General features: G+C 33.9%; 1 protein-coding gene across 1 annotated transcript in view; it reads right to left on the reverse strand.

Moving 5' to 3' along the window:
* Positions 1 to 22,773, reverse strand: part of LOC115977720 (serine/threonine-protein kinase CTR1-like) — a 29,209-nt gene extending 6,436 nt beyond the window's left edge. Inside the window, 3 exon segments of the mRNA XM_031099741.1 lie at positions 20,111 to 20,130; positions 21,008 to 21,214; positions 22,599 to 22,773. Coding sequence (XP_030955601.1) covers positions 20,111 to 20,130; positions 21,008 to 21,214; positions 22,599 to 22,773 — 402 coding nt within the window.
* Between the last annotated feature and the right edge of the window lie 1,630 nt (positions 22,774 to 24,403).

A 24,403-nucleotide genomic window follows, 5' to 3' on the forward strand; every position in this document is an offset into this window, starting at 1 on the left:
AAAAAAAAAAAACATATGATTTTGTAACTAGAAGAAATATAAATTGGAAGGAAAGCTACTAGATCTGGCCACATTGTCAAGAACATTATATATATATATATATATATATATATATATATATATATATATTTGGTCCAATAAGACAACTAGGGAGAATGTCAATTGCAATGGCAGGGTGTATGGTTATGAGGGATTTCTAAATCAAGCACTGCAAGGATTTTTTTTTTTTTTTTTTTTTTTCTTGAGAAACAAACACACACATACAAGGAAATTTTAATTTAACTAATTAAGAAATGGAGGTTATTAAAAATTTTATAGTAAGAATGCCAAACATGACTTTAAAGATATATTCTAAAATTTCATCATTTACATGGGCATAATTATGTTAATATATAGCTTCTTTTTTTTTATGGGGTTAATATATCTTCTTTATCTATATATATATATATATATATATATAACTAAAGCTTTTGAAGCTTCTACAATTTTCCACGTCAGCACAATATTAAAAATAATAATAATAATAAAACTTTTCTAAACCCTAAAACCGATGCTCTGCTTCTCTATATTAAATAAATAAAGACTAGAGAGAGATGTATAAAGAATAGAGAGCATTTGTGACCGTGACTTGATATCTGGGTTACACCGATGCTCTGCTTCTCTATAAACCTAAGGGAGGCCTCTTCACTACTGTTAGACTGATCTCCCTCCATCTTCCAGTTCCACACAATTGTCGGTAAGTTTCAGTTTCATGTTCTATTCTATTCTATTTTGTTTTTTATTTTTAGGGAAAAGATATTTCAAATCCACAATGTTTCTACTCTCTCTCTCTCTGAATCTTTCTATTATTTGCCTTTTGTTTTTCGGTTTTTGATCTTAGTTTCATATTCTAGGGTTTTTAGCTTTATTGTGTTTATGCGATCAAAATTTGGGCAGTCCTGATTGATTTATAATCTGGGTTTGCTTTCATTTGATTAAAAAATGAGAAATTTCGTTGTTTTTGTTGGGCAATTTGGGTTTTAATCTATGACTTATTATCTGATTTTTGTTTTCCTCCTTCCTGTTTTGATTTTTTTAGTCAAAGATATATTTACTAATTTCAATTTTCGCTTAATTTCTGATTGTTACTAAGGGGTTTTGTGTTTTTATTTTTAGGCTAACTTTATAATCTACTTGATAATTTAATGTACTTTTGATTTTAATCCTATCAGGGGGTTTCTCTACTTGAAAAAAGGGTCAAAATTAATGAAGATTTGATTGGTTGGTTTATAATCTGGGCGATTTGGGTTTTATATCTATGAATCATTATCTGATTTTTATTTTACTCCTCCCTGATTTGATTGTTTTAGTCAAAGTTGTATTACTTAATTTGATTATAGCTTAATTTTTTATTGTTATTCAGGAGTTTTCAGGTCTCATTCCCCAACATGTATTTCTCTTGAAAAAAACAATTCTGGTATTTTCACACTATGTGAAGTCCTTGCTTTTTATGAATACAAGTATATGATGTTTAGTGCTTCCTCTAACTTTATAGAGCCTACATATAAACCATTCACCAACTGCATACTTCTCCTAACTTGTGTGAAATCCACCTGTTAGGGGCTTGAGTGAGTTTGGATGATACCATGGTGTTATATTAATTAACAACAAATTTGAAACAATAACCTTTGTTTTGATGCTGAGAAGAAATGCAAGCCTTTTGTTGTAAAATAATTAGTCTCTGTCACGTTCTAGAGTTGGTCATGATAAATACCTATAAGCCATTACTTTTAGTTGTAGAGAAATTATGAATCTATTAACTATCGAACTATTTGACTAAGGCAAATAACATTAGACTTGATAATGGATTCTTCTTTGCAAGTTTCCCTCATTAGGCACATCTCTTAGGCCTGGTTAGTTGCCCATGAATCAAAACCATTCATATTTTGTATAATACTGCATTCACAAATTGTCACTGTAGTGGATAGAATGACTTATTTGTGTTTTATGATGTGGATTTTAGCAAAATATTTTTAATTTTGTTAGAGAAAATTGGAACATGTTTGAATTCAAAAATGGCTTGAGAGTGAGGCTATGATTAGCTATTGTCCTGCCCTATATGTATATAAGCATGCAAGGCTGTGTGTGTATTTTTCTCATTGGGAATAATTAATTTCATTAAATGTCTTTCTTATATATGGAGGTTGTTTTTTTTAACTTGTAGGTTTGGAGATGTGTCATAGTATGCATTCTTTGGCAAAGATGTTGTTGAGTTGGGGGGTTGCCAGTCGCTTGGAGTTTTTAAAATGGTTAGTGCTGTTTTTAATATAATTTTAGGATTTTCCCTCTTACCTGTTTTCTTTATTTGACCATTAGGTTTACAAATCTATTTAAATTGTGTTCTTTTAATTTAAGGTTTTCTGAGCCAGGTTTGATCTTATCGAAATAAAAAAGTTTTTGAGCAAGGTATGCTTCTTTAGTTTTAGATATTAATTAATTTTTGCATGTCAATGTCTTTTAATTACTATTTTATTTGTATATTTAGCTACTATAGTTTCTTTTCATTTCTTTTTTTCCTTTTTGGATTTCTTTGTTGCATGTTATATAATTTATTTGGAGTTTGATATTAGAATTCATGTTTGTTTTATAAAATTTTAACTTTATATTAGAATTTATATATTTATTTCTAGAGCCTAATTGATTTAGTTTTGCATATAATTCTAAACATAAAAGGCAATTAGGATTAGATGTAGTTTAAATTGAACATAAGGGTAGGATTTAAGGTCGGGCTTGGTGCAATAATAAGTACCTTCCACAAAACAAGTCACTATGGTAGTTGGAAATACTATAGTATGGCTCATATTGTTTTGGTTTCAAGCAGTCACAAATCACATAAACCCCAAAATATTTTGGATTCCATTTTTTTTTTTTTTTGGCAAAATATTTTTTGTTGAGAACAATATACTCCTATGAAACTGAAGCTCCACTTGTTTCCAATTTTTTCTTCATTGGGATAAGTATTCGTTTCTCTTTTGAAAATTGAGATTGCTAAGTTTTTTTAGATGGAGGCAAATAAACCTGAGTTTGAAAGAATTCAAACCGGAAGTCTTTTCCGGATTTGTTATTGGCTTCTCACAAAAGTTTGATAGAATTCCTAAATAGTGTTCATATGGCATGATTTGTTTTCCCACATAAATTAGGTCCTAAATCATCAATAGCTGAATATTGAGAAGAAACAAAAGAAAGTAAGAATGAAGTGGGGAAATGTTATTGATTCATCTCTCCTTCTTTCTCTTTTCTTTTCTTTGCCTTGCTTTTTGTTCATATCTCCTTTTTTACTTTTGGTCCCATGCCCTGCCGCTTGCTTTGTTGTATATGTTCTTGCTGTTTTGTTCTATTGGTTTTTGAGAGTGAATGGGAAATCTGCCTTTGTTAGGTTTTTTGGTTCAATAAGAAAAAGGAGGAAGCTTTATATGTTTTTGGTCATGCTTTCTTCGAGTTTCTTTGAGAGGTTTGTCTGACTAACTGTGGGGAGTTGTTGGTGGTCTCAGCCCTCTTGGATTTCTGGGAAAGGAGGGAACTTTTTGTATTTTTGGGCTAGGAAAGGGTTTTGTTTATGGAGTTTTGGAGGGCTGGAACAGTGGTACTTTTTGTATTTGTTTTGTTACTTTTTTTTTTCTTTTCTATCTCATTTATTTGTATTGAATTGTGCTTAAGAACAGCCAATGCTATTGCCCATTGTACCTAGATAGATAAATCACTTTGTTGTATACTGCAGAATATGAGCAGCAAGATAGAGTTACAAAGAATTGCCTCCTTTTGTAAAATATGTTACTATCTAATTTTATAAAGAACATTTTTCTACCATTGAGTTGACTTATCAGACTTGGAATATATGTAGTTTGTTTTAATTCTAACCCACATATGTAAAGGGTTTGTGATGTTTCCTTCCTTAGAGTTATAGAGCATGTATAAGTACACTTTACATAAAACTATAATTTGTGTATACACAAATTTTACTATTAATAGAAAATTTTCTGTTGTGATTGTTTAAATATGAGCCATGAAAACAAGTTTGGAATATATGTAGTTTGTTTTAATTCTAACCCACATATGTAAAGGGTTTGTGATGTTTCCTTCCTTAGAGTTATAGAGCATGTATAAGTACACTTTACATAAAACTATAATTTGTGTATACACAAATTTTACTATTAATAGAAAATTTTCTGTTGTGATTGTTTAAATATGAGCCATGAAAACAAGTTTGAGTAAAAAGTGAAGAAGATGGTTAATTTTTTATTTTTTAATTTCAGTATAATGTTAATTTATGGAGTACACTACACAATGATTGCTCTCTATCAATAGACCTAAACACAATTATATATACATGACATATAATAGAATAAAAGAAAGATTAAATATATTTTTCAATACCTTTCCCGTGCATCGCACGGGTTAGCGACTAGTTAATATAAATAAAATTCCAAAATTATATGACCTTTGGGTCTTCTAATTCTCTATGTAAATATGTATTTTTTTTGTTGGATGAATTCACGAATTCACGTTGTAGCTAAATTTGACCCGGTAGATGATAAAGGGTGACCATATGGGCTAGGTTGAGTGGATAAGCATCCAAAGAGGCTCAAGTGTAGATGGATGCATCAAGCTATACCATAAACCAAATCAAACTGTTGATAAGAAGGGCAAAGAGTTGCTACAAACTAAATTGCAGTAACTCTTGCAAAATGTATATGTGTCAATGCCTCAAATAGATCTTATTTGGTGAAAAATTCAATTTTAACACAATAATATAAACTTGGACAGGTGTCTATTTGAGGCATTGACACGTATGTATTTTTGTAGGAATTGCTGCAACTTAGTTACCACAAATCCTTTCTCGATAAAAATAAAAGTAAACAATATAATTTATTGGTCTAAGAGCATTAGCATCAATCTATCTATAATTTTCTGTCTATTTTACACATAAGAACCTACTTTTTCTATTTTACAATACCATTTTACAAAATATCCACATCAAACCATCTATTATACACACTATTTTATTTAAATAATATTTTTCATTTTTTGTTTATTATTATTTTATTAATATTATCTTCATTAAAATATCTCTCTCATCTCAACAATGTCCCTCTCTCTCTTTCTTTCACGTCTCTCCATCTTCTTCCTCAACTCTATGCCTCTCTCATATCCCAAACCCATGCACTCTCACACACGGAGGCAAGGAGATCACTGAAAACGGGCCTGTGGCTACACCGGCTTGGCACAACCCTTTGCAACCAGAGACAATCATGACTCTATCGTAGCCTCGAAGGTGGGGGCACCAATGATGCAATAGCAGTAGCAACAGTGGATCACCAGGCTTACGAAGGTGCAACTCCAACAATCCTGTTGGGTTTTTTTAATGGGTTTTTGTTGAGTTGTAATGGGTTTTCGTTGGGTTTGGTTTTGATTTGTTTTTTGTCTAGAATGATTTTGAGTTGGGTTTGGGATGGGTTTTCCAGTGGGTTTGGGTTGATTTTGAGTTGGGTTTGGGATGATTTTTCAAATGGGTTTGGATTGATTTTAAGTTGAGTTTGAGATCGATTTTTGATGGTTTGGGTTGATTTTGTGTTTAAATTTTCAACCGTTGAAGCAGGTTGTGGTGGTGCTAGATTGCAGTGGTGCTAGTGGTGGTTAGGTGGTGCTAGTGGTTAGTCTTCATCTTCTTCTTCACGTTGAAGAGACTGGGGTAAGGGAGAGAGAAACTGATGAGAGCAAAGGTGAGAGAAAAAATTAATAAAATAGTATTATATACCTCTACAGTAACCTTGTAAATATACACGATTACTATAGCAAATGTGTATGTTTACACAATAATAACTTAACTGATGCAAGACCGATTTAGAAGATATTGTGTAAATTTTGCATATTATTTTTTATTATTTTGCACCCACATATGTGAGTGCTATAACTATTAAGTATTAATTGCATGCATGTTGTGCACTAAATTATAGTATATATATAGATACCTGCTACACCAAATTCGAAATTGGTTGGTGGTGGTGAGATTGGTTGGTGGAGATAATAGACCCCATACTCATGCAGTCGTTAAGTACTCCACACCATCTACGTGGCTAACTAGTCCGAGTTGTATTGTGCTTTGACGGGGATAGGGAATTCACTGCTGGCGATTACATAGACTCGAATAAATACGTGGTCTTCTTCGATCTGCTCATGACTAGCTACTACTGCTGCTTCTAATAATGTTCATCATTTTTCTTTTACCACTAGCTGTACTTGATCATGACATCCATCTGAGAAATCAAAGAAGCTAGCTAGGGGTTATCTTAATTAAAATGTCTCAAGCTATTCTTAATTATTATTACTATTATTATAAGATGTTACACTTTTTGTTTTTTACTATTTCCCTACAACACACACACACACACACATATATATATATACTAATATTTAGGGCGGATTTTGTGATGAACTATAGCCTACTAGCTCCTTGATGATTTGATCAATATTTGTTAGGACATATGTGTTTCACATGTTTAAGAACATATGTCACTATTTTATGTAATTGGTTAATCCTTTGACAAAACGCACTTTACTTGTATTTGGGTAGATCTAGGATGTGTTTAATACTTCAAAGAATAAGAGTTCAAGTCTAGTATTGAAACCATGCAAATTTAACCAAGAAACAAGTGAAGAGGAGTTGATTCATTAAAACTCGACAGCTACTCAACAGATAGCTATCTACCGAGGTTTAACGAGGCTCGACAGATACTATCTATCGAGGTATCTATCTAGAATTACAAAAATTAGTTTTACAGATCTGATTTTTGGCCCATGCTTATGTATTTGTTTAGGGTTTCTTTTCTCACAACCCTAGACATATATAAAGCTTATTTTAGAGGCCGTCACATAAGAGAATACAAGGAGAACACATGCAAAAAGTGACTGATGCCTTATTCTCTCTAAAAGAAGTTACTGTGTCTTTGTGTCTTAGGGTTTTGTAACTAAGTACTTCTTGATCTTCATTGTTGATGAAGTGAAGAACTCTGCAGCCAATATCTTCTTCAAAATGGTGTGTTAGTCATGTACTGGGAGCTGTGCATCTTTTGGTTAGTCACATACTGGGATCCGTGCAAAAATGGTGGCGTTCATATATTGAAGAGTTCAGAGGTTTTGAAGTGGTAGAAGGTTTCTGCTATAAGTTCATCTATGGGGATTGTAGAGTCTAGGGACAAAGGTTTTGTACTAAATCTGAAACTTCTCTTTACTATAGTGGATTGCTTTTCGGGAAAGTTCCCCCCTAGGTTTTTTACTGTGAAACTAGTTTGTTTCATTAGTTTTCCTAGGTCATCATATCTTATTTTATTTATTTTTTCGCTGCATGATTTTGACATGATATTAATGTTTGTTTGTTTGTTTGTTTTAACAAGTTTTATTTATAATAAATCTAATTAACAACTTGAGTTTAAAACTTGTTAACTCTATTAATCGGGGTCTAAATTTCCCAACAAGTGATATTAGAGTGGGTACACTTTGATTGGATTAATTTCCTGAGTGTGATCCTTGACCCCCGTTGTCATAGATCGTGGACAATCTCTTTTGATTCCTCTTTTATTTAATGGCATTAATTATGCATACTGGAAAGTTCGTATGGAAGTTTTTTTGCAGGCTCTAGGTGAACAGGTATAGTAAGCTGTTGAAGTTGGTTGGATTAAGTCAAAGGAGGCACCAGTGGATTGGGATGATGCAACAATCATAGCAGCAAATTTCAACAATAGGGCCTTGAATGCATTATTTTATGGGGTGACTAATGAGGAATTCAAGAAAATATCATCTATGAAGGTACCAAGGCAGTAAAGACTGTAAAGCTTCAATGACTCACTAGTAGTTTTGAAGAAATAAGGATGGGGGAGGATAAAACCTTTGAGGAGTTCTATGCCAAACTCAAGGATATTGTGAATTTTGCCTTCAACCTTGGAGAATGTATTGCAGAATCCAAAATTGTTAGAAAAATCCTTAGGTCCTTACCTGAAAAATTTTGTGCCAAGATCATTGTCATTGAAGAAGTGAAGGACATTGATCAAATTCCTTTAATTGAGCTTGTAGGGAACCTTCAAACCTATGAGATGAGATTAGGTTTAATGGAAAAAGGTGGAAAGAGTATAAACTTGGCTCTTAAAGGTATAGAGGAAGAAATTGAGGACTCCAAAGATAAGGATGAAAATGAAGATGATGATGAGGATGAGGATCTAACCTTCATAACTGATGAGATTATCAAGCTTCTTCAATTTAGGAAAAAGAATAAGGGAAAACCTCCTAGGAAATCTAAATTCTCAAGGAAGGGCAAGAATGAGAAACCCATTATCCAATGCCATGGGTGCAAAGATTTTGGTCATATAAGGATATTGTACCCAAACTACCTCACGAAGGAAAAGACCAAGGAGTCAAAAGATAAAGGGTTGGTTTGCTACTTGGAGTGATACTGAGAATGACTCTTCTGACGAGTATGTGGATGAATGTAGTCACGTTATGGCCTTTGTTGCCTCAACTGATAAGGTGATTGTGGAGAGTGCTAGTGACAGTAAGGATTCTCCTGATGATGAAGTACCCAAGAAGATGACCCTTCAGGAAGCCTATGATAAGCTATGCACTGAATTTATAAAATCTAAAAAGACTTCTCATCTTGGTAGAAAAGAGCTTAATGAGGTAAAAATTGAAAAAACTAATCTGTTAGTCAAATTAGATAAGACTACAAGGTTAATTGAGACTCTTGTTGTGGAGAACGCCTCATTAGAAGAGAAGGTCAAGAATTTTGAGGCAGAGCTTAGTCAAGCTAGAACTCAAATAGAGAGGATGTCTAGTGCAAAGTTTAATGAGGTCTTGAGTGCTTAAAAGCCTAGTTCTGATAAGATTGGCTTAGGATATGCTGTTTCCTCCAGCCTTTCCTCTTCTAGGGTTTTTGGATCAAGGACTGTCTTTGTGCCCTAATCTGAGAAAGGTGATAAAGGTATGAAACCAAAACTGATTTGACTAATTTTAAATCCTTTGTTAGACCTCATGTTTGTCATCATTGTGGTGTTTCTGGACACATTCGTCCTAATTGCTTTAAGTTGTATCCTCAAAAGCAAGTGTCCAAACGGTCACAGGTTTCCTCTTAAGGACCTACACCTTTGTTTGAAGAGTTATTAAAAGTCTTGAACTTTTTAACTCAATTTTAGGAGAATTTTAATTCTTCTATGTCCTTTAGTAGACATACCAGGACACATGCCTTTTCATCTTCACAACGAAAGACTCGTGCTGTATGGATGAGAAAGGAGCCTAAGACTTAATTGTCATTTCTGTTTGTTCTCTACTTTAATTCTTTCTATCTAAAGTAGGACTCTCTTTAATTGATTTCTTATCTGCTTTTGGAATCATGCTTTCATGCATCTGCACCCTTCTATCATGCCTTCACACATATGCATCTTTCTTTCATGCTTTCATGTTATTTGTCTGTTTTTGTTTGGTTGTCTAGTTTTTATTTGGTTTAGTTTTCAAAATTTTAAAAAAAAATATTGAAAAATCAGAAAAATACAAAAACAATGTGTGTTTGTGTACATTGGTACTTGTATATCTTAGATGGCCATTGAAACAAAATTTTCTAAACTTTTTATCTTTTGTAGCTTAGATAAGCATCTCTATGCACAACTAAGCAAGTGAGTTTTGTGACTCATATTTGTGATGAGTAAGATTAAGTTATCTCTTATACTTAACACTCGTATCACTCTTTTTGACGGAAAGGACTAGAAAATCTTAAGAGAAAGGCATAAATCACCATCTCACCACTGTTGCCCGCCAATCATGAATGACATTTGTGTACTTCGGTATAGCAAAATTGAAATGTCAAATGCTTAACATAATTGGATATTCCTTTTCTATCTCTTATATGCCCATGCATGGTTTGCTTAAAAGAAAAATATGAAGAAAAAAAAAATCAAAAGCAAAAAGATCAAAATGCTTTTAAATATGATTGCAAGCATGTATTCTAGGAGATGTGGGAGTTATAGAATGTACCTCAAAGGTGATAGTCCCCATCAAACAGTTATGATTGTGTGTGAGTTTAAGTGATTTTCTCATATCTCAAATCATCATAACTAGTTGACACTTATGCAATCTTGCGATATTTTTCACACCCAACACGCAATATTCTTTGCTACTCTTGATATATGTGCAGGTACAATGTGATTTGGCCATCACAAGGTTTTACATATGTTAATGTATGCTCACTAAACTGTCTTAACTTGTTTTTGAAATATAAAATTGGTTAGACTTGTTGTGTGTGTGTGTGTGTGTTTTGGGATCTATGTGCTTAACATTTTTTTTGTTGAGAGATGTTTGTGAGAGATTAAAATGTTGTTTGGATTATTGGTTGAGTTGTATATTTGATTGTGAAAGTTCAAATAGTGTAAAAACACCCTTGAACGTTTAGACCCCCAATTTACAAATTAACCAATTCAAACTTTATGTCAGACAACTAGTGTACGGAAAATGAACAAAAGCTATAAAATAGAATTGGAAAACTATCTAAGCCAAATTAAAATCACAGCCCACAGCAGATAATAAAAGGCAAAGATAAAAGGGAAGGAAGATGCAAACACAAAGACAACACGCGATGTGTTATCGAAGAGGAAACCGAAGCCTCGGCGTAAAACCTCTCCGCCGCCCTCCAAGTGGTAAACAATCCACTAGAAAATGTAGTTGGGATACATGGACAGCAATAGACCCTCCAAGCCTAATCTACCCAGTGCACCTAAGCCATCCAAGCTTCTTGCTCCAACGAGGTTGCGCCGAACCTTTTTCTTTTCTAACTTCCCGGATTCCGCTACTTGACCATAGTATCAACCAATGTAAATTGGTTCCTTCCTAACTGCTTCCCAGAACACCAAACAGCCATTTCACAGTAATGGAAATGGTGAGAACAAGGTTTTGGTAAAATGCCTCTCAAGGATTTAACAATGGAGAGGAAGAGAGTTGAGAAATTTGAAGAGACTCTAATGTATAGATTATAGATGAATCAATCTTGTTTTACTCTAGGATTTCTCTCTCAAAATTCTCTCTAGAAACTCTCTTTCATTTGTGGGTATAAGGGATATTTATAATAGGGTGAGAAGAGAATGTGAAACGTTAGGCTTTTCAAAACAGGGGTAGCTCGCGGCTTGGCCTCGCGACTTGACTGAGTCGCGAGATCCAGTCGCGAGATAATCGTATGGCCAGTTGTCCTATTTTGTCCTGTAGTGCCCCAGCTAGCATAACTGTTTACCTTCTAGCATGCTTGACACGTGTGCTGTATCTGGCGGCTTGCAGCCGCAAGTCACCCGCGAGATCAAGCCGCGAGTCTCTGTTTTCTTGCACACTCTTGAGCATTCAACACTCTATCTCACTCACTATCCTTACAACAAACCCACTTAAATATAGGGTTATTAAATGCTGAAATACAAGCAAATTTGATACGAAATAAAGCCAATAAGATGGTTGATTAAATTCAACCTTACAGATTGCATTCATATCTGTGTTTTTCTCTTTTTGAAAAATTGTTTTTAAACAATCTCGACACCTCTCGATAGCTAACTTATCTATCGAGCTCTTCAATTGCTTTTTATCGCAATCTTGACATCTCTTGATAGTTAGGTCGATCGATCAAGAAAGTTTATGTCTGCTCGATAGATCCTCGATAGACTCTCGATCCATTGAGGTTGGCTCGATAGCATCTCGACATCTCTCAATCCATCGAGATCCTCTTGCATGCATTGTTTTTCACATGTTTTACATCTTTCTATTATCTTGTCATCCATAGCATCTTGTTTCATTACATTCATGCATTTATATGAATTCCTTGTACCCCATTAATCATCCTTAATCCTCTTTATGTTTCTCAGGTGAAGCTTTCTAGCTTCTTATATCTTTTGTCAATCATGACAAAAAGGGGGAGAAATTGTGGAGAAAATGTGGTTTCTTTTTAAGATTCTACATGTTAGGATACATGCATTTGTAAGGGGGAGATGTGTTTCATCTTGTTAGGGGGAGTGCTTACCTCCTTCTTCTTGTACACCAGTCTTGTGACCATGTTTACATACATTGTGTTTATCTATATATTTATATGCTGATGTATGTCTTTTTCACCTACCTCTACATGTGTTGTTTCTTTTCTTTCTTTATACACATGTTTCTTATATCTTGTATGCAATCTATTATTTCTGTTTCATACAAAGATACCTTGATGAGTTTTGTTTTAAGTGTTTCAAAAATACAGGTTGTCAAAGTCTACTTGCCATAAACTCTCTTCTTGCAAAATTTTTCAAGAATTTGTGATTGGATAGATTTTATTGTATTCAACAAGTGAATATGAGTTGAGTGATTTATAACTTCTCTCATATGTTCATTTGTTATTTGTGGTTTTGTCACGGATTGCCAAAGGGGGAGATTGTTAGGACATATGTGTTTCACATGTTTAAAAACATATGTCATTATTTTATGTAATTGGCTAATCTTTTGACAAAACGCATTTTACTTGTATTTGGGTAGATATAAGATGTGTTTAATACTTCAAAGAATAAAAGTTCAAGTCCAGTATTGAAGCCATGCAAATCTATCCAAGAAACAAGTGAAGAGGTGATGATTCATTAAAGCTCGACAGCTGCTCGACAGATAGCTATCTATCGAGGTTTAATGAGGCTCAACAGATACTATTTATCGAGGTATCTATCGAGAATTACGAAAATCAGTTTTTCAGATCTGATTTTCGGCCCATGCTTATGTATTTGTATAAGGTTTCTTTTCTCACAACCCTAGACATATATAAGGCCATCACATAAGAGAATATAAGGAGAACACATGCAAAAAGTGACCGATGCCTTATTCTTTCTGAAAGAAGCTAATGTGTCTTTATGCCTTAGGGTTTTGTAACTAAGTGCTTCTTGATCTTCATTGTTGATGAAGTGAAGAACTTTGCAACCAACATCTTCTTCAAGATGGTGTGTTAGTCACGTACTAGGAGCCGTGTATCTTTTGGTTAGTCATGTATTGGGATCTGTGCAAAAGTGGTGGCATTCATATATTGAAGAGTTCAGAGATTCTGAAACAGTAGAAGATTTCTGCTGTAAGTTCATCTACGGGTGGCATGTATTGGGATCCGTGCAAAAAGGGTGGCATTCATATATTGAAGAGTTTAGAGATTTTGAAGCGGTAGAAGGTTTCTGTTGTAAGTTCATTTACGAGGATTGTAGAGTCTAGAGACAAAGATTTTATACTAGATCTGAAACTTCTTTTTATTATAGTGGATTGTTTTTCAGGAAGGTTTCCCCTCGGGTTTTTTACAGTGAAACTAGTTTGTTTAATTGGTTTTCCTAAGTCATCATATCTTATCTTATTTATTTTTCCGCTGCATGATTTTGACATGATATTGATATTTGTTTGTTTTAACAAGTTTTATTCATAATAAATCTAATTAATAACTTGAGTTTAAAACTTGTTAACTCTATCAACCAGGATCTAAATTTCCCAACAATATTTACTTTGGTTTTCCAAATACAAAACAAGAAAGAGCCACACTATTGGCGTTACTATTTGATCCATAGTGACAATTCTACTATTTAGCTAGGAGCCAAAAATATAAGGGTAAGGGTAAATAAATTCCCATTAAATGTACGTAAAATTTGAGAATGATTGTGACGGACATTAATTTGTAAATAACACTAACAGGCGACATTTTCTATGACACTTATGGACATTTATACGAGGGCAATGGAAACAATAGGTGGGCCGGGTTGTCCAGAAACAAGGCATAGAGATTAAGTCAGATATGCATGACAATTTTTGCGTAACATTAATTTTTGATATGTTGGTTGCTCCGGACTGGGATTTATTTATGGTGTGGAAACCATTTGGTTAATCAAAGGAGGACTATGCCCAAGTAAGCAGTCAGATTGGGGGTTTGGGATATTTTTCAACCCAACCCTAATCCAACCTCTTCTAATTGAGAAATCTTCAACCAGAAGCTTAAAAACCAACCCAACTAAACATATATAGGTTTTCAGGTTGGAGCCATTTTATTAGGCCTAATTATATATATTACTAGTATTATTCCCATGCGCTACACAGTTTTAGCTATAAACTTTTAGAATAATTTTATTGAGAAATAATAAATTGATAATCACTTGAATCTAGTATTGTTCTTATATAAATTGCATATAAAGTATTGTTCTTAAAAATCTCAAGCAATCACACAATATATTTATATGAAAAAATTCATTAATTTAATAATTAAAAACCTATGGAAACTTAGCTAAACGTATTTCATTTGCCAAAAAATAAAACATAATTCTCTTCTAACTTATCGGTTGTCTTATAATCACATTTGTAGCATGCACACATATAATATTACTAACAAAGAAAATGAAATTGAGAAATAGTAACATAAAAATTTTACTATTCAAGAAAATTATTTTATTCTAATAATGCACATATAAACATAACACAAATACAACTTAGAAATAAAAAGGATGAAACCCTTATTGTAGGAGAGATTATAAAATTTGATATTCTTAAATAATAAATAGATAAATCCTATGAGAAAAAATATGAGTACAAATAATTCATAAATGCAAAACCAAAAAAAAAATAAAAATTTGTAGGATTAAAAAGAAGATCGTATAGCCATAGAAGGATAAATCTCCATACCTTTAAGTTTAACTCAAATAATAACGGATGTTGTCAAATCAAGAAGGTGAGATATTTATAGAGGTTTATATAATGGATTTCACGGATTTAAAATTGCCTTTTAAGACTCATAAGCAAAAACATTTTAAAACACACACACACACAAAAATAACAAAGAAGAAAAACATACTTGTAATAATATGGATGGTGGCTTTGATAAAGCATTCTACTACTACAAAAAAAAAAAAAAAAATAATAATAATAATAACTAATGTCGGACATATTATAAATGTGAAATATTTAGATAGGCTAGTTTGTTTGAATATGGGCTCATTTATTGTATTCGGGTTATTAATGTATTGGGCTTACTTTTGTACTTGAGGTTTTGTCATGGATTGATAAAGGGGGAAATTGTTAGGGTTATGTGTTTTGATATTGTCAAACCATGCCAAATTATGTATCTTTTATTGAGTTTTGCTGTGTCTTAAAATTATAATTGAAGACCAAGTTGAAGACACAAAGTTTGCTCAAGAAAAGCTTAAGAAAAACACTTTTTCAATACTTTTTCAGCATGTACCTCAACAGCAGCTTGACATTACCTCGATACCTCTCGATAGAAGCTCAAAACCTACTGCCTCCTTGACACAAGCTCGACACCTCCTCGATCTATTGAGCTTCATGGATTAGCAAAAATCAGTAACGTGAAAAAGCCCATAACTTATTCATTTGAAGCTCGAATTGAGATCTGTTTGAACCAGTATTTAAAGGAAATTATAAGCCATCTATTAGAAGGATTTTTAGAGAGAGAAACACTCTATTTATACGGCTAGGGTTTTTTAAATAAGTTTCTCTATTTCACCAAATAAAAGAGTTTCAAAGTAAATCTAAAGATTCCATTAGTGAAGAAGCTAAAGTCATAGCAACTATCATAGACTTGCTTCTATGAAGAAAGCCTTCAAAAGGTTCTTGAAGTCAATTGGAAGTTCCAATTGTGATTGTGGGTAGAGCATTCATATATTAGAGAGTTTAGAGGTTTTGAAGCAGTAGAAGGTTTCTGCTGTAAGTTCATCTACTGGGTTTATAGAGTCTAGGAACAAAGGTTTTGTACTAGATCTGAAATTTCTCTTTATTATAGTGGATTGCTTTTTGGGAAGGTTTTCCCCTAGTTTTTGTGTGTGTGTGTGTGTGTGAAACTAGTTTATTTCATTGATTTTCCTAGATCATCATATCTTGTCTTAATTACTATTGTACTGTGCATGATATTAACATGATATTGATGTTTGTTTGTTTGAACAAGGATTTTCGTAATAAATCTAATTAACAACTTGGTTTTAAAACTTTTTAATTCTATTAACCAGGATCTAAATTTCGCAACATATATATATATATATAGAGAGAGAGAGAGAGAGAGAGAGAGAGAGAGAGAGAGAGAGAGAGAGACGTTACTGTTGTTATTGTGTTTTTCTTTTCAAAATCATGTGTTTGGATTTTCCTCTCTTTTTTTTCACAAGATTCTTCCAAGCAAATATCATTATCTTCATATCTCCCTTTGTAGAAGAAAAGAAAAGTTGCTAACGATCTTATGGAAACTAGCCTTGGGATCGCCAATCACATGCATATACATACGATCTGTGGCTATGTCTTTTAGTAGCAACTTGCAAAGCAAAAGTGGAAACTGGTGGACCATCTCTCTAAAGTCTCTAAACTAGCTAGTAGCTAATGACCGGTTTGAGTATGATCTTTCTCTGTAATGGGCCCAATTGGGGTACGATGGCAAGACACGTGAGATAGCTGTGGAATTGGTTATGAAATAATCAAGTTTTAGTCTTACTTATACTGTTATAATCCTTGGGTTAGTTTGGACTTCGGAGTTAGTCCATAATTAGTCTACCATACGTATTTCAATGGATTCATGGTAGCCACATAGCTAAACAATATGGTTGATCACCGAGGAGTGTAGTTTGATGGTAAAAGTACTTTTATCAGTTTACATGATACTTGGCAAAAGTTGAGTGGTTTGTTGAGTGATTCAAACCGTAACGCTTTAACAAATATTTTTTGCCCAAAATAATAGTCTCATTAAGGCCTCAGTAATACAAATGATATTATTCATTATGGTTACGTAGCGTGAAATCAATAAATCCACACCGGAAACCCTCTTTTTCATTTTAAAAAAAAAAGAAAAAAGAAAGAGGTTCCATTTAGGAGTTTTTTTTCTTCTAGATGTAGGTTTCTTAGTATGAGTCACATTCAGTGATGATAATTATTTTGGGTCTCTTTTCTTTCAATTTAGTTCTTCCTAATATCTTCTTATTGTACACGCAGAACTTGGTTATCTCTCTCTCTCTCTCTCTCTCCATTTCTGCCATCCAATCCTTTAAGGATCAGTTTTTATTCTTGTTGTGCTAGCATCTCAACAAAACTCCATACGCGTCTTTATGTGTCCTTATTAAATCATTATATTTTTTGCGTAAGTTTTTGTAGAATATCAATTATGTAAGAGACCCAAGCTTTAAGTTTGACTATGCTATCACATAAATTAATGAGCTATATCGATGCCTGATGAACAAGTTTAAAGTTTTACCAAGAAGAAAAAAAAGATGAGCAACGATATGAAATATGAATAAAGGGAAGATGATGATTATGATTGATGAATTGACAGAATTTTTCTAATGGGTCATGTTTGAAATGAAAAAAGTAGTAGTAGAAGGTTCAAAGCCTACGCAGTTAGGTCTGTGTATTTAACCCTTTTCTCCCTCCTCAAACAAGATTCTTCTCATCATTGCGCTAGCGACTTCCCCACCTCGCCGACTGTACGGAATCTCTAACCAAGGAAGATTAGGAATGGTCTTTAAAAAAAAAACTTGATACCATTCTAGTCATCTAAAAGCAGTTAAGTTTATCTTTAGTTCCATAACAAACCTTTTAAAACTATTTTTCAACACTTCGAATCATAAAGAGCTTCAATAAAAAAAAATTTAAAAAAATTAAGATTGTGGTCTACCTACATTTTCTAGAATAAGTTACAAATCCACCATAGCTTTCGTGCTTTTTTTTTTCATATGATCATCTTAGTTTTGACTATAGAGAAAGATTCTTTTAAGTGGGTCTTCTCATTTTCACATAGCAGGCCCTGTGCATGCTTGTCACGTACTATAATCTTATATTACTATCTTATTTTTTATGAACTTGTTATGCTTTTAAACTGATAAGAACATGTTAATAATATATTAATTGATCATTAAGAGGTCTACGAACAATGAACCGTCATAGGGGTTTCTTTTTTTATGCTTGAGCATGTCTGTTGAGTTCATGCTGCGTTAAGTTATAGTCTTTGAGAATCATTGGTTCTAGAAGTATTTGGCCCTTGTCCCTATATTTTCACTTCGTATAAGATGTGGCCAAGATTGGTCGCCCGAAAAGGAACTACTATTTGCAATTAAAGCTTAGGTTGGTAGTGTATATATGAAACTTTGTGACAGAAGCTTCAAGCAAATTTCAATAAATTAATGGAAATGATGCTTGACCACTGCCCAAGTTGGTTATACAAGAAGAACGTATATTGTATATTCGATGTATACACGTTTAGATTCTTCACGATTTTGAGACTCACATACCATGAAAATGATGATGTATACATATTGAATGTAGAAGATAATTATTATTGTTGACATATATAGGCCTTGGGCTTTGGACTCACTCTCTTTTATGACTTTCACTACTACATATGCTCAATCTTCTCTTGTTCTCCATTACTCTAATGTTGATTGGGCTAGAAATCACATTAATCAAAAGTCAACCACCACTTATATTTACTTCTTTTTTGGTTATTCTTTGATTTCTTAGCAAAGTAAGAAATAGATTGTTGTGGTTCGCTCCAGTACTAAAATTGAATATCGTGCCCTTCTTAACACCAAATATGATTTTTTTTTGCTTCGATGGCTTCTCAAGAATTTAGGTGTGTCTACATTATCTATCACTTCCCTTTATTGTAATAATTGGAGTGCCATTCAGATTATTCATAATGATATTTTCCGTGAACAAACCAAATATATCAAGATTGATTATCATTTTTTTTCTATTATCATCCTGTCCATAGCACTCTCAAGCTGCTCTCTATCTCCTCTCAAGATCGACTCGCATATATTTTTCACTAAGTTATACCCCAAGGAACGTCTTCATGCTTTGGTCGTCAAACTTAAGTTTGTCTCTCACTCAACCTTGAGTTTGAGGAGGGTTATTAATGTGAATAGGTCTTAGGCTTTAGAACCATTTTCCTTATTTTACATAGCACACGTGTTTGTACTGCATATGCATGTCTTGTAGTACACTACTATGCCTCTTATATAAAGGCGTTTTCGTACAATTTATTGCATGTGAAATACAATAAAGTCATTCAATATTTTTAACAATTGTAAAGGAAATCAAAGCGGTTAATTTAATATCTTTCAGGGTTGATTGCATCGTAAACTTGCACTACAAAAAATGAGGGCTATAGCCACATTTTTAAAATGCGGCTATAGACCCTAAAAACGCAGCTATAGCCCCATTTGGTCTATAGCCACATTTTCTATAGCCATGGCTATAGGCTGAGACTTGTAGCCACATTTTAAAAAATACGGCTATAGACCTGTTTTGGCCACATTTTTCCAAACACAGCTATAGGGCTTATTTTGGCCGTGTTTTAAAAATGCGGCTAAAGCCTCCTACAAGTTTTTTTTTTTTTTTTTTCCTAGCTAAGTCACAAATTCCTGCCCAAATACAAAAACCATACTGGTTCCAACAAAAAAAAAAAAATCACTTAATCCAGGGTGGGTATAGACCACAAGCTGTACCATTCTGGTCATGATAACAATAACTTAGGAATTGCAATAATCAAAAGGATGCTTGCTAGAACCAAAGAATTTCTGGTCAATCTCATTTGTGAATAGCAAATGATCTTTCTAAAAAAATACCTAACTCCCAATAAATATGTCAAGGCATTAAATGATACTCTGACCATTTTTACCATCTTACGCATATGGAACTCCAAATAAATTAAAAAAAGACTCAACTCCAAATATATTGACACCCTTCCACCACCTTTTGAACTTGGCAAAATAAGTATCCTTATCACTTGCCTACATATTACAAGGGAATACAAGTTAGAGATAAATTGGGCCAAAACAAAAAAACGCAACACAATATCAAATGCAAATATCAAAACTTATCTAAGATACATCATTAAAGTTTTTTTTTAAAGGTAAGATACGTCGGTAATGTTGTTCCCACATAAACTGATAAATACACTATGTATAATTTTTTTTTGATAAGAAAACTCACTATGTATAATCACCACCACCCCCCAAAAAAAGAGAGAACTGGTGTCCATATATCCCCCCATATGTAGCTGAGTTGCCTCAGTTTCAAAACTTACAAAGCCACTACCAAAATGCTCTATTCATAATCAAATCAAAAACATATCAAACCATGCCAATAAGTAGCTTAACAAGTAACAACCAAGATCAGCATTTGCAACCCCCAACTGTAAAAATGATTACAGCATTAGCAGCTGGAAACATTGACTTAAGGAAATTAAGAAACCAAGAGAAACAACTACCTTGTATGATACAACCTCTTTAAGCTTGTTGTAAAAATATGTGTTGAAAAAATGATAATCACACGTTGCTCTATTTGTAGGAGATGCTTGTAGCTGAATATATCTAGCAAAATGAACCAGCAAGTGATTAAAATATAGAAACTTAAAAAGAAAATTATATATATGTGTGTGTGTCTAATTGAGGGAAAAAAAACAAGAGAATAACAACAACAAGAAGGCATGCTAGACAGTGCAACTGAAGAGGACTCTTGCAAGTTAAACTTGAGAATTAGCAAGGGCGACGTAAATATTGTGATTCCACTTAGTTAATACTTAAGACATGTGTATGCCTAGGTGTGCACAAAGTTCCCATTGGCACTACACATTCAAATTATTGAGATCAATAAACATATATGGTAAGCATTTTAGATCCTTAGGTCCCTAATTTTTTTGGGTCAGCTATATATAAATCCTCAACAAATTAGTCATGTCGGCCACGTGTATTTTTTTTTTCTCGATTTATTATATACATAGTCAAGCAATAAGTAATAAGCAAAAAACAGAACAGAACCTATAGATAGATAAATAAAATCCTAAACACAAGAAAAGCAAGTAAAGTCACCTTCCATCAACGAGTTCCTCTTTGAAGTGTAAGTACTAGGGCACACGTAACTCCTCAACAACAAGAGCATGGACATTCACAACTAAAAGACCAGCTGAATGTTATTGATTTACCAGCTGAATCGCCGCTGTTTTCCTCTTCCAAATTGACTATTTTCAGCCAAACTAGATCTTCATCCACAACTAAAAGACCTGTTGCATTTGGTTTACTTTGGACCTTCTTCTTCTTCTTCTTCTTCTTCTTTTTCTTTTTATCCTCTTCATCATTGATTCCATATCTTTTTAGATATTCTTTAAGAGAGTTGGATCCCAAAGATGCAGCTGCCACCATTATTCAATATCAATACCTCCCTAGAACAAAAGCTAAAACAAAATTCTTTTTACCCCCAATTTGCTTTTATCAAGCTCAACCCAAATACAAAAATTACTCCATTATTAGATTCTAATTCTGGCAACATCAAAAAGGTTTTATAGTTATGGCTCCATCACAATTACCAGCACAATAGCAAAGTCTAATACTGCTAAAATCAACTGTAACTAAATTTTTATAGTTTCCAAGTTTCCTAAGCAAAAAAAAAAAAAAAAAAAAAAAAATCAAAAACACAAACCGGGTAGTAAGTGTTCTAAGCTCAACCCCAATAAAACATTACTCAAGTAAAGAATATAAAGAAACTTTACGACACATATAGTTATATAAAAGCCAAAACAATCCCATTACTACCTTTGACAGTGTAACTGTAGATACCCAAAGCCAGTCAACTGTCCTTGTTGACAAGTGAAACTTGCAAATGATTATGAAACATAAAGGTAAGCAAAGCCAAATTAGGGAAAAACATTATGTAAGGAGGAATCTTGCAAAACAGTGTAGACTACAAGATCCAACTTAAATGGCAGAAAGTAATTTCAGAAAACAACTTGAAAGCCCATTAGTCTTTCACTAACTACGAGCTCAAATTGCAATCTATAGTCAAGAGTATCCTTGTCAGTTCCTAAAACTGGGCTGATGCAGAAATTGACAAGAACGAGAAACATAGAATGTTGACTATTTTATAAATGGGAAGTGGGGAAAGGTTTTTTGAAAGTCATAATGTGTACCATGTAGGTAGATCTAGAAAACAATGGTAGAATGATATAGTTATATCAATCAGTTGGATCCAATTAAAATTAATGATCAATCCCTTGGCTGGATCCTTTGATGAGAAATTGATAAAGGATCTTAAGCTTTGACTTCATGTTCTGGGTTTAGACTAATCCTCGTATATGGTAAAAATATATAATACGACTTATTTTCTTAAACAATCTAAAATAGACAAGGTTGAGATAGTAGTGATATTGCTTGAAATCAGTAGGTTGAACGCTCTGGTTTCAATGGGCTACTGAACGGTGGAAGGCCTACAAAAGCAAACATGCTATCAAAAAAGGGGACCAGAGAAGACCGGCCAAACCCCCTCCGATGGCAAAGTTAGTCTCTTACAGGAATGAAATTCCAACTTTTTGGGAGTCAAGTCTCAGAATGTTCTTACCTTCATTTGGTCCAGACCGGTCCTTTATATAAAGACCCTGGGGACAGTTATTTGTCCAATAACCTCCCCAAGATTTGTGGAAGCCAATGAGTCCAGAGATAACTTCCTCAACGGCTACTAAAGTTGTAACCGCTAATGGAAGTTAACTCATTCGAGGGATTCATGGTGATAGCTACAGGTACGTTGTAGTTCCTGAAATTCCTCCAAGGGAACGCCAGGAACCCCAGACGAATAATGCTCGTCTAAGGAATCGCTACAGGACAAGCTATCTACACTACTTTCATCACTACCCTCACTCCCAGAAGAATCGTCCTGGTACTCGTCTATCTCCTTCTCTAAACTACTAGACGAAGACATGATTGAAATGTAGAAAGATTTAAGATGAAAGCCTAAAAAGAAAGAGGAAATACCTGATAGAACTAGGAGGAGAGCTAGACGAGGCTCTTGGACGAGATGGCAGAAGGGAAAATGAGAGGAAAGTAAGGGGCATGAAAGAGAATGCACTATTTATAGGCCCCAGCAACAGGGTCAGTGAAATGACGCTCACCACTCAAAAATTGACACGTGGCGATTCCTTTGGGAAATGAGATCGACACGACTGGCCAACCAATAGTTTCGCGACACGTGGCTCACAAAAAAGTAAAATTTTGTTAAAATCACAACAATATCCTGGACGACCCCTTGAACAAAGGGGCAACTGATGGGGAAGTGAAAAATTAGTCCCAACTCCAGTTCGTCCAAAGCGATCGTCCAGAGCCAATAAAGCAAGCAAGATCAAGAATCACCCCAGAAGAAGAAAAGATGTTCATGGACGATAATATTGCTCTTGAACAATGAAGTCTCCCATGGACGATAAACTCGTCCATAAAGGTCGTCCATGAACGATTATCAGATGTCTAGGGACGATGAAATCGTCATACAATGGACGGACGAATGCACAACACTTAGGAAACTTTCGACTCTTTGTAGCGGTTACTAAACCCGTAGCTATCGCCATGAATCCCTCGAATGAGTTAACTTCCGTTAGCGGTTACAACTTTAGTAGCCGTTGAGGAAGTTATCTCCGAACTCATTGGCTTCCACAAATCTTGGGAAGGTTATTGGACAAATAACCGTCCCTAGGGTCTCTATATAAAGGACCGGTCTGGACCAAATGAAGGTAAGAACATTCTGAGACTTGACTCCCAAAAAGTTGGAATTTCATTCCTATGAGAGACTAACTTTGCCATCGGAGGGGGTTTGGCCGGTCTTCTCCGGTGCCCTTTTTTGATAGTGTGTTTGCTTTTGTAGGCCTTCCACCTTTCAGTAGCCCACCGAAGCCAGAGCGTTCAACCTACTGATTTCAAGCGATATCAAGTAGTGCTAAAGCTCTCTCCATAGTATTTGTGAACAATATAATTAACAAAGATTTTTTTTTCCCCAAATCTTGTCCTACATGAGTTCTTCCTGGGATTGGATAAAATCGTCCTTGCATTTGTTTTCAACTTTCCAGGGTCTATTAGAATCCCAAATAATACATTCCAGCCTTTTGCACTATGATGACTCACACAAAAGAACAATATGCATTTGTAATAATCTTCTATGTTGCTGAAAAATCAACGTATTTCTCTTTATTTGAATATATAGGTTGTGTGCAAAGAAAATTTAGTAAAACTAGCATTGAATTTTTACCATGTCTGGAACAACATCACTTTTGTTCAACCTAAAAAAATTTATGTCTAAATTGTTGATCTAATATTTGTAAATCTAGCTTAGCTAAACCATAACAGTACTATTAGACTTAGTCAAGCAACCATTTTCACTTCCTCACATTTTCTCAGCAACCAAACAGACACTTTTAGCAAAGGAATTAAACTAATCAATACATATTTTTCAGCTTGTTATACAAAAAAAGTTTATTGATTTGAGGAGCAAAATTAGACACGTAAAAAAAATTGCTTGGTTGCGAACCAAACAGGAATTTTCTTGAGAAAATGGAAGAGGGAAA

This window comes from Quercus lobata, chromosome 2, assembly GCF_001633185.2.
Source record: "Quercus lobata isolate SW786 chromosome 2, ValleyOak3.0 Primary Assembly, whole genome shotgun sequence".
Taxonomy (NCBI): Eukaryota; Viridiplantae; Streptophyta; class Magnoliopsida; order Fagales; family Fagaceae; genus Quercus; species Quercus lobata.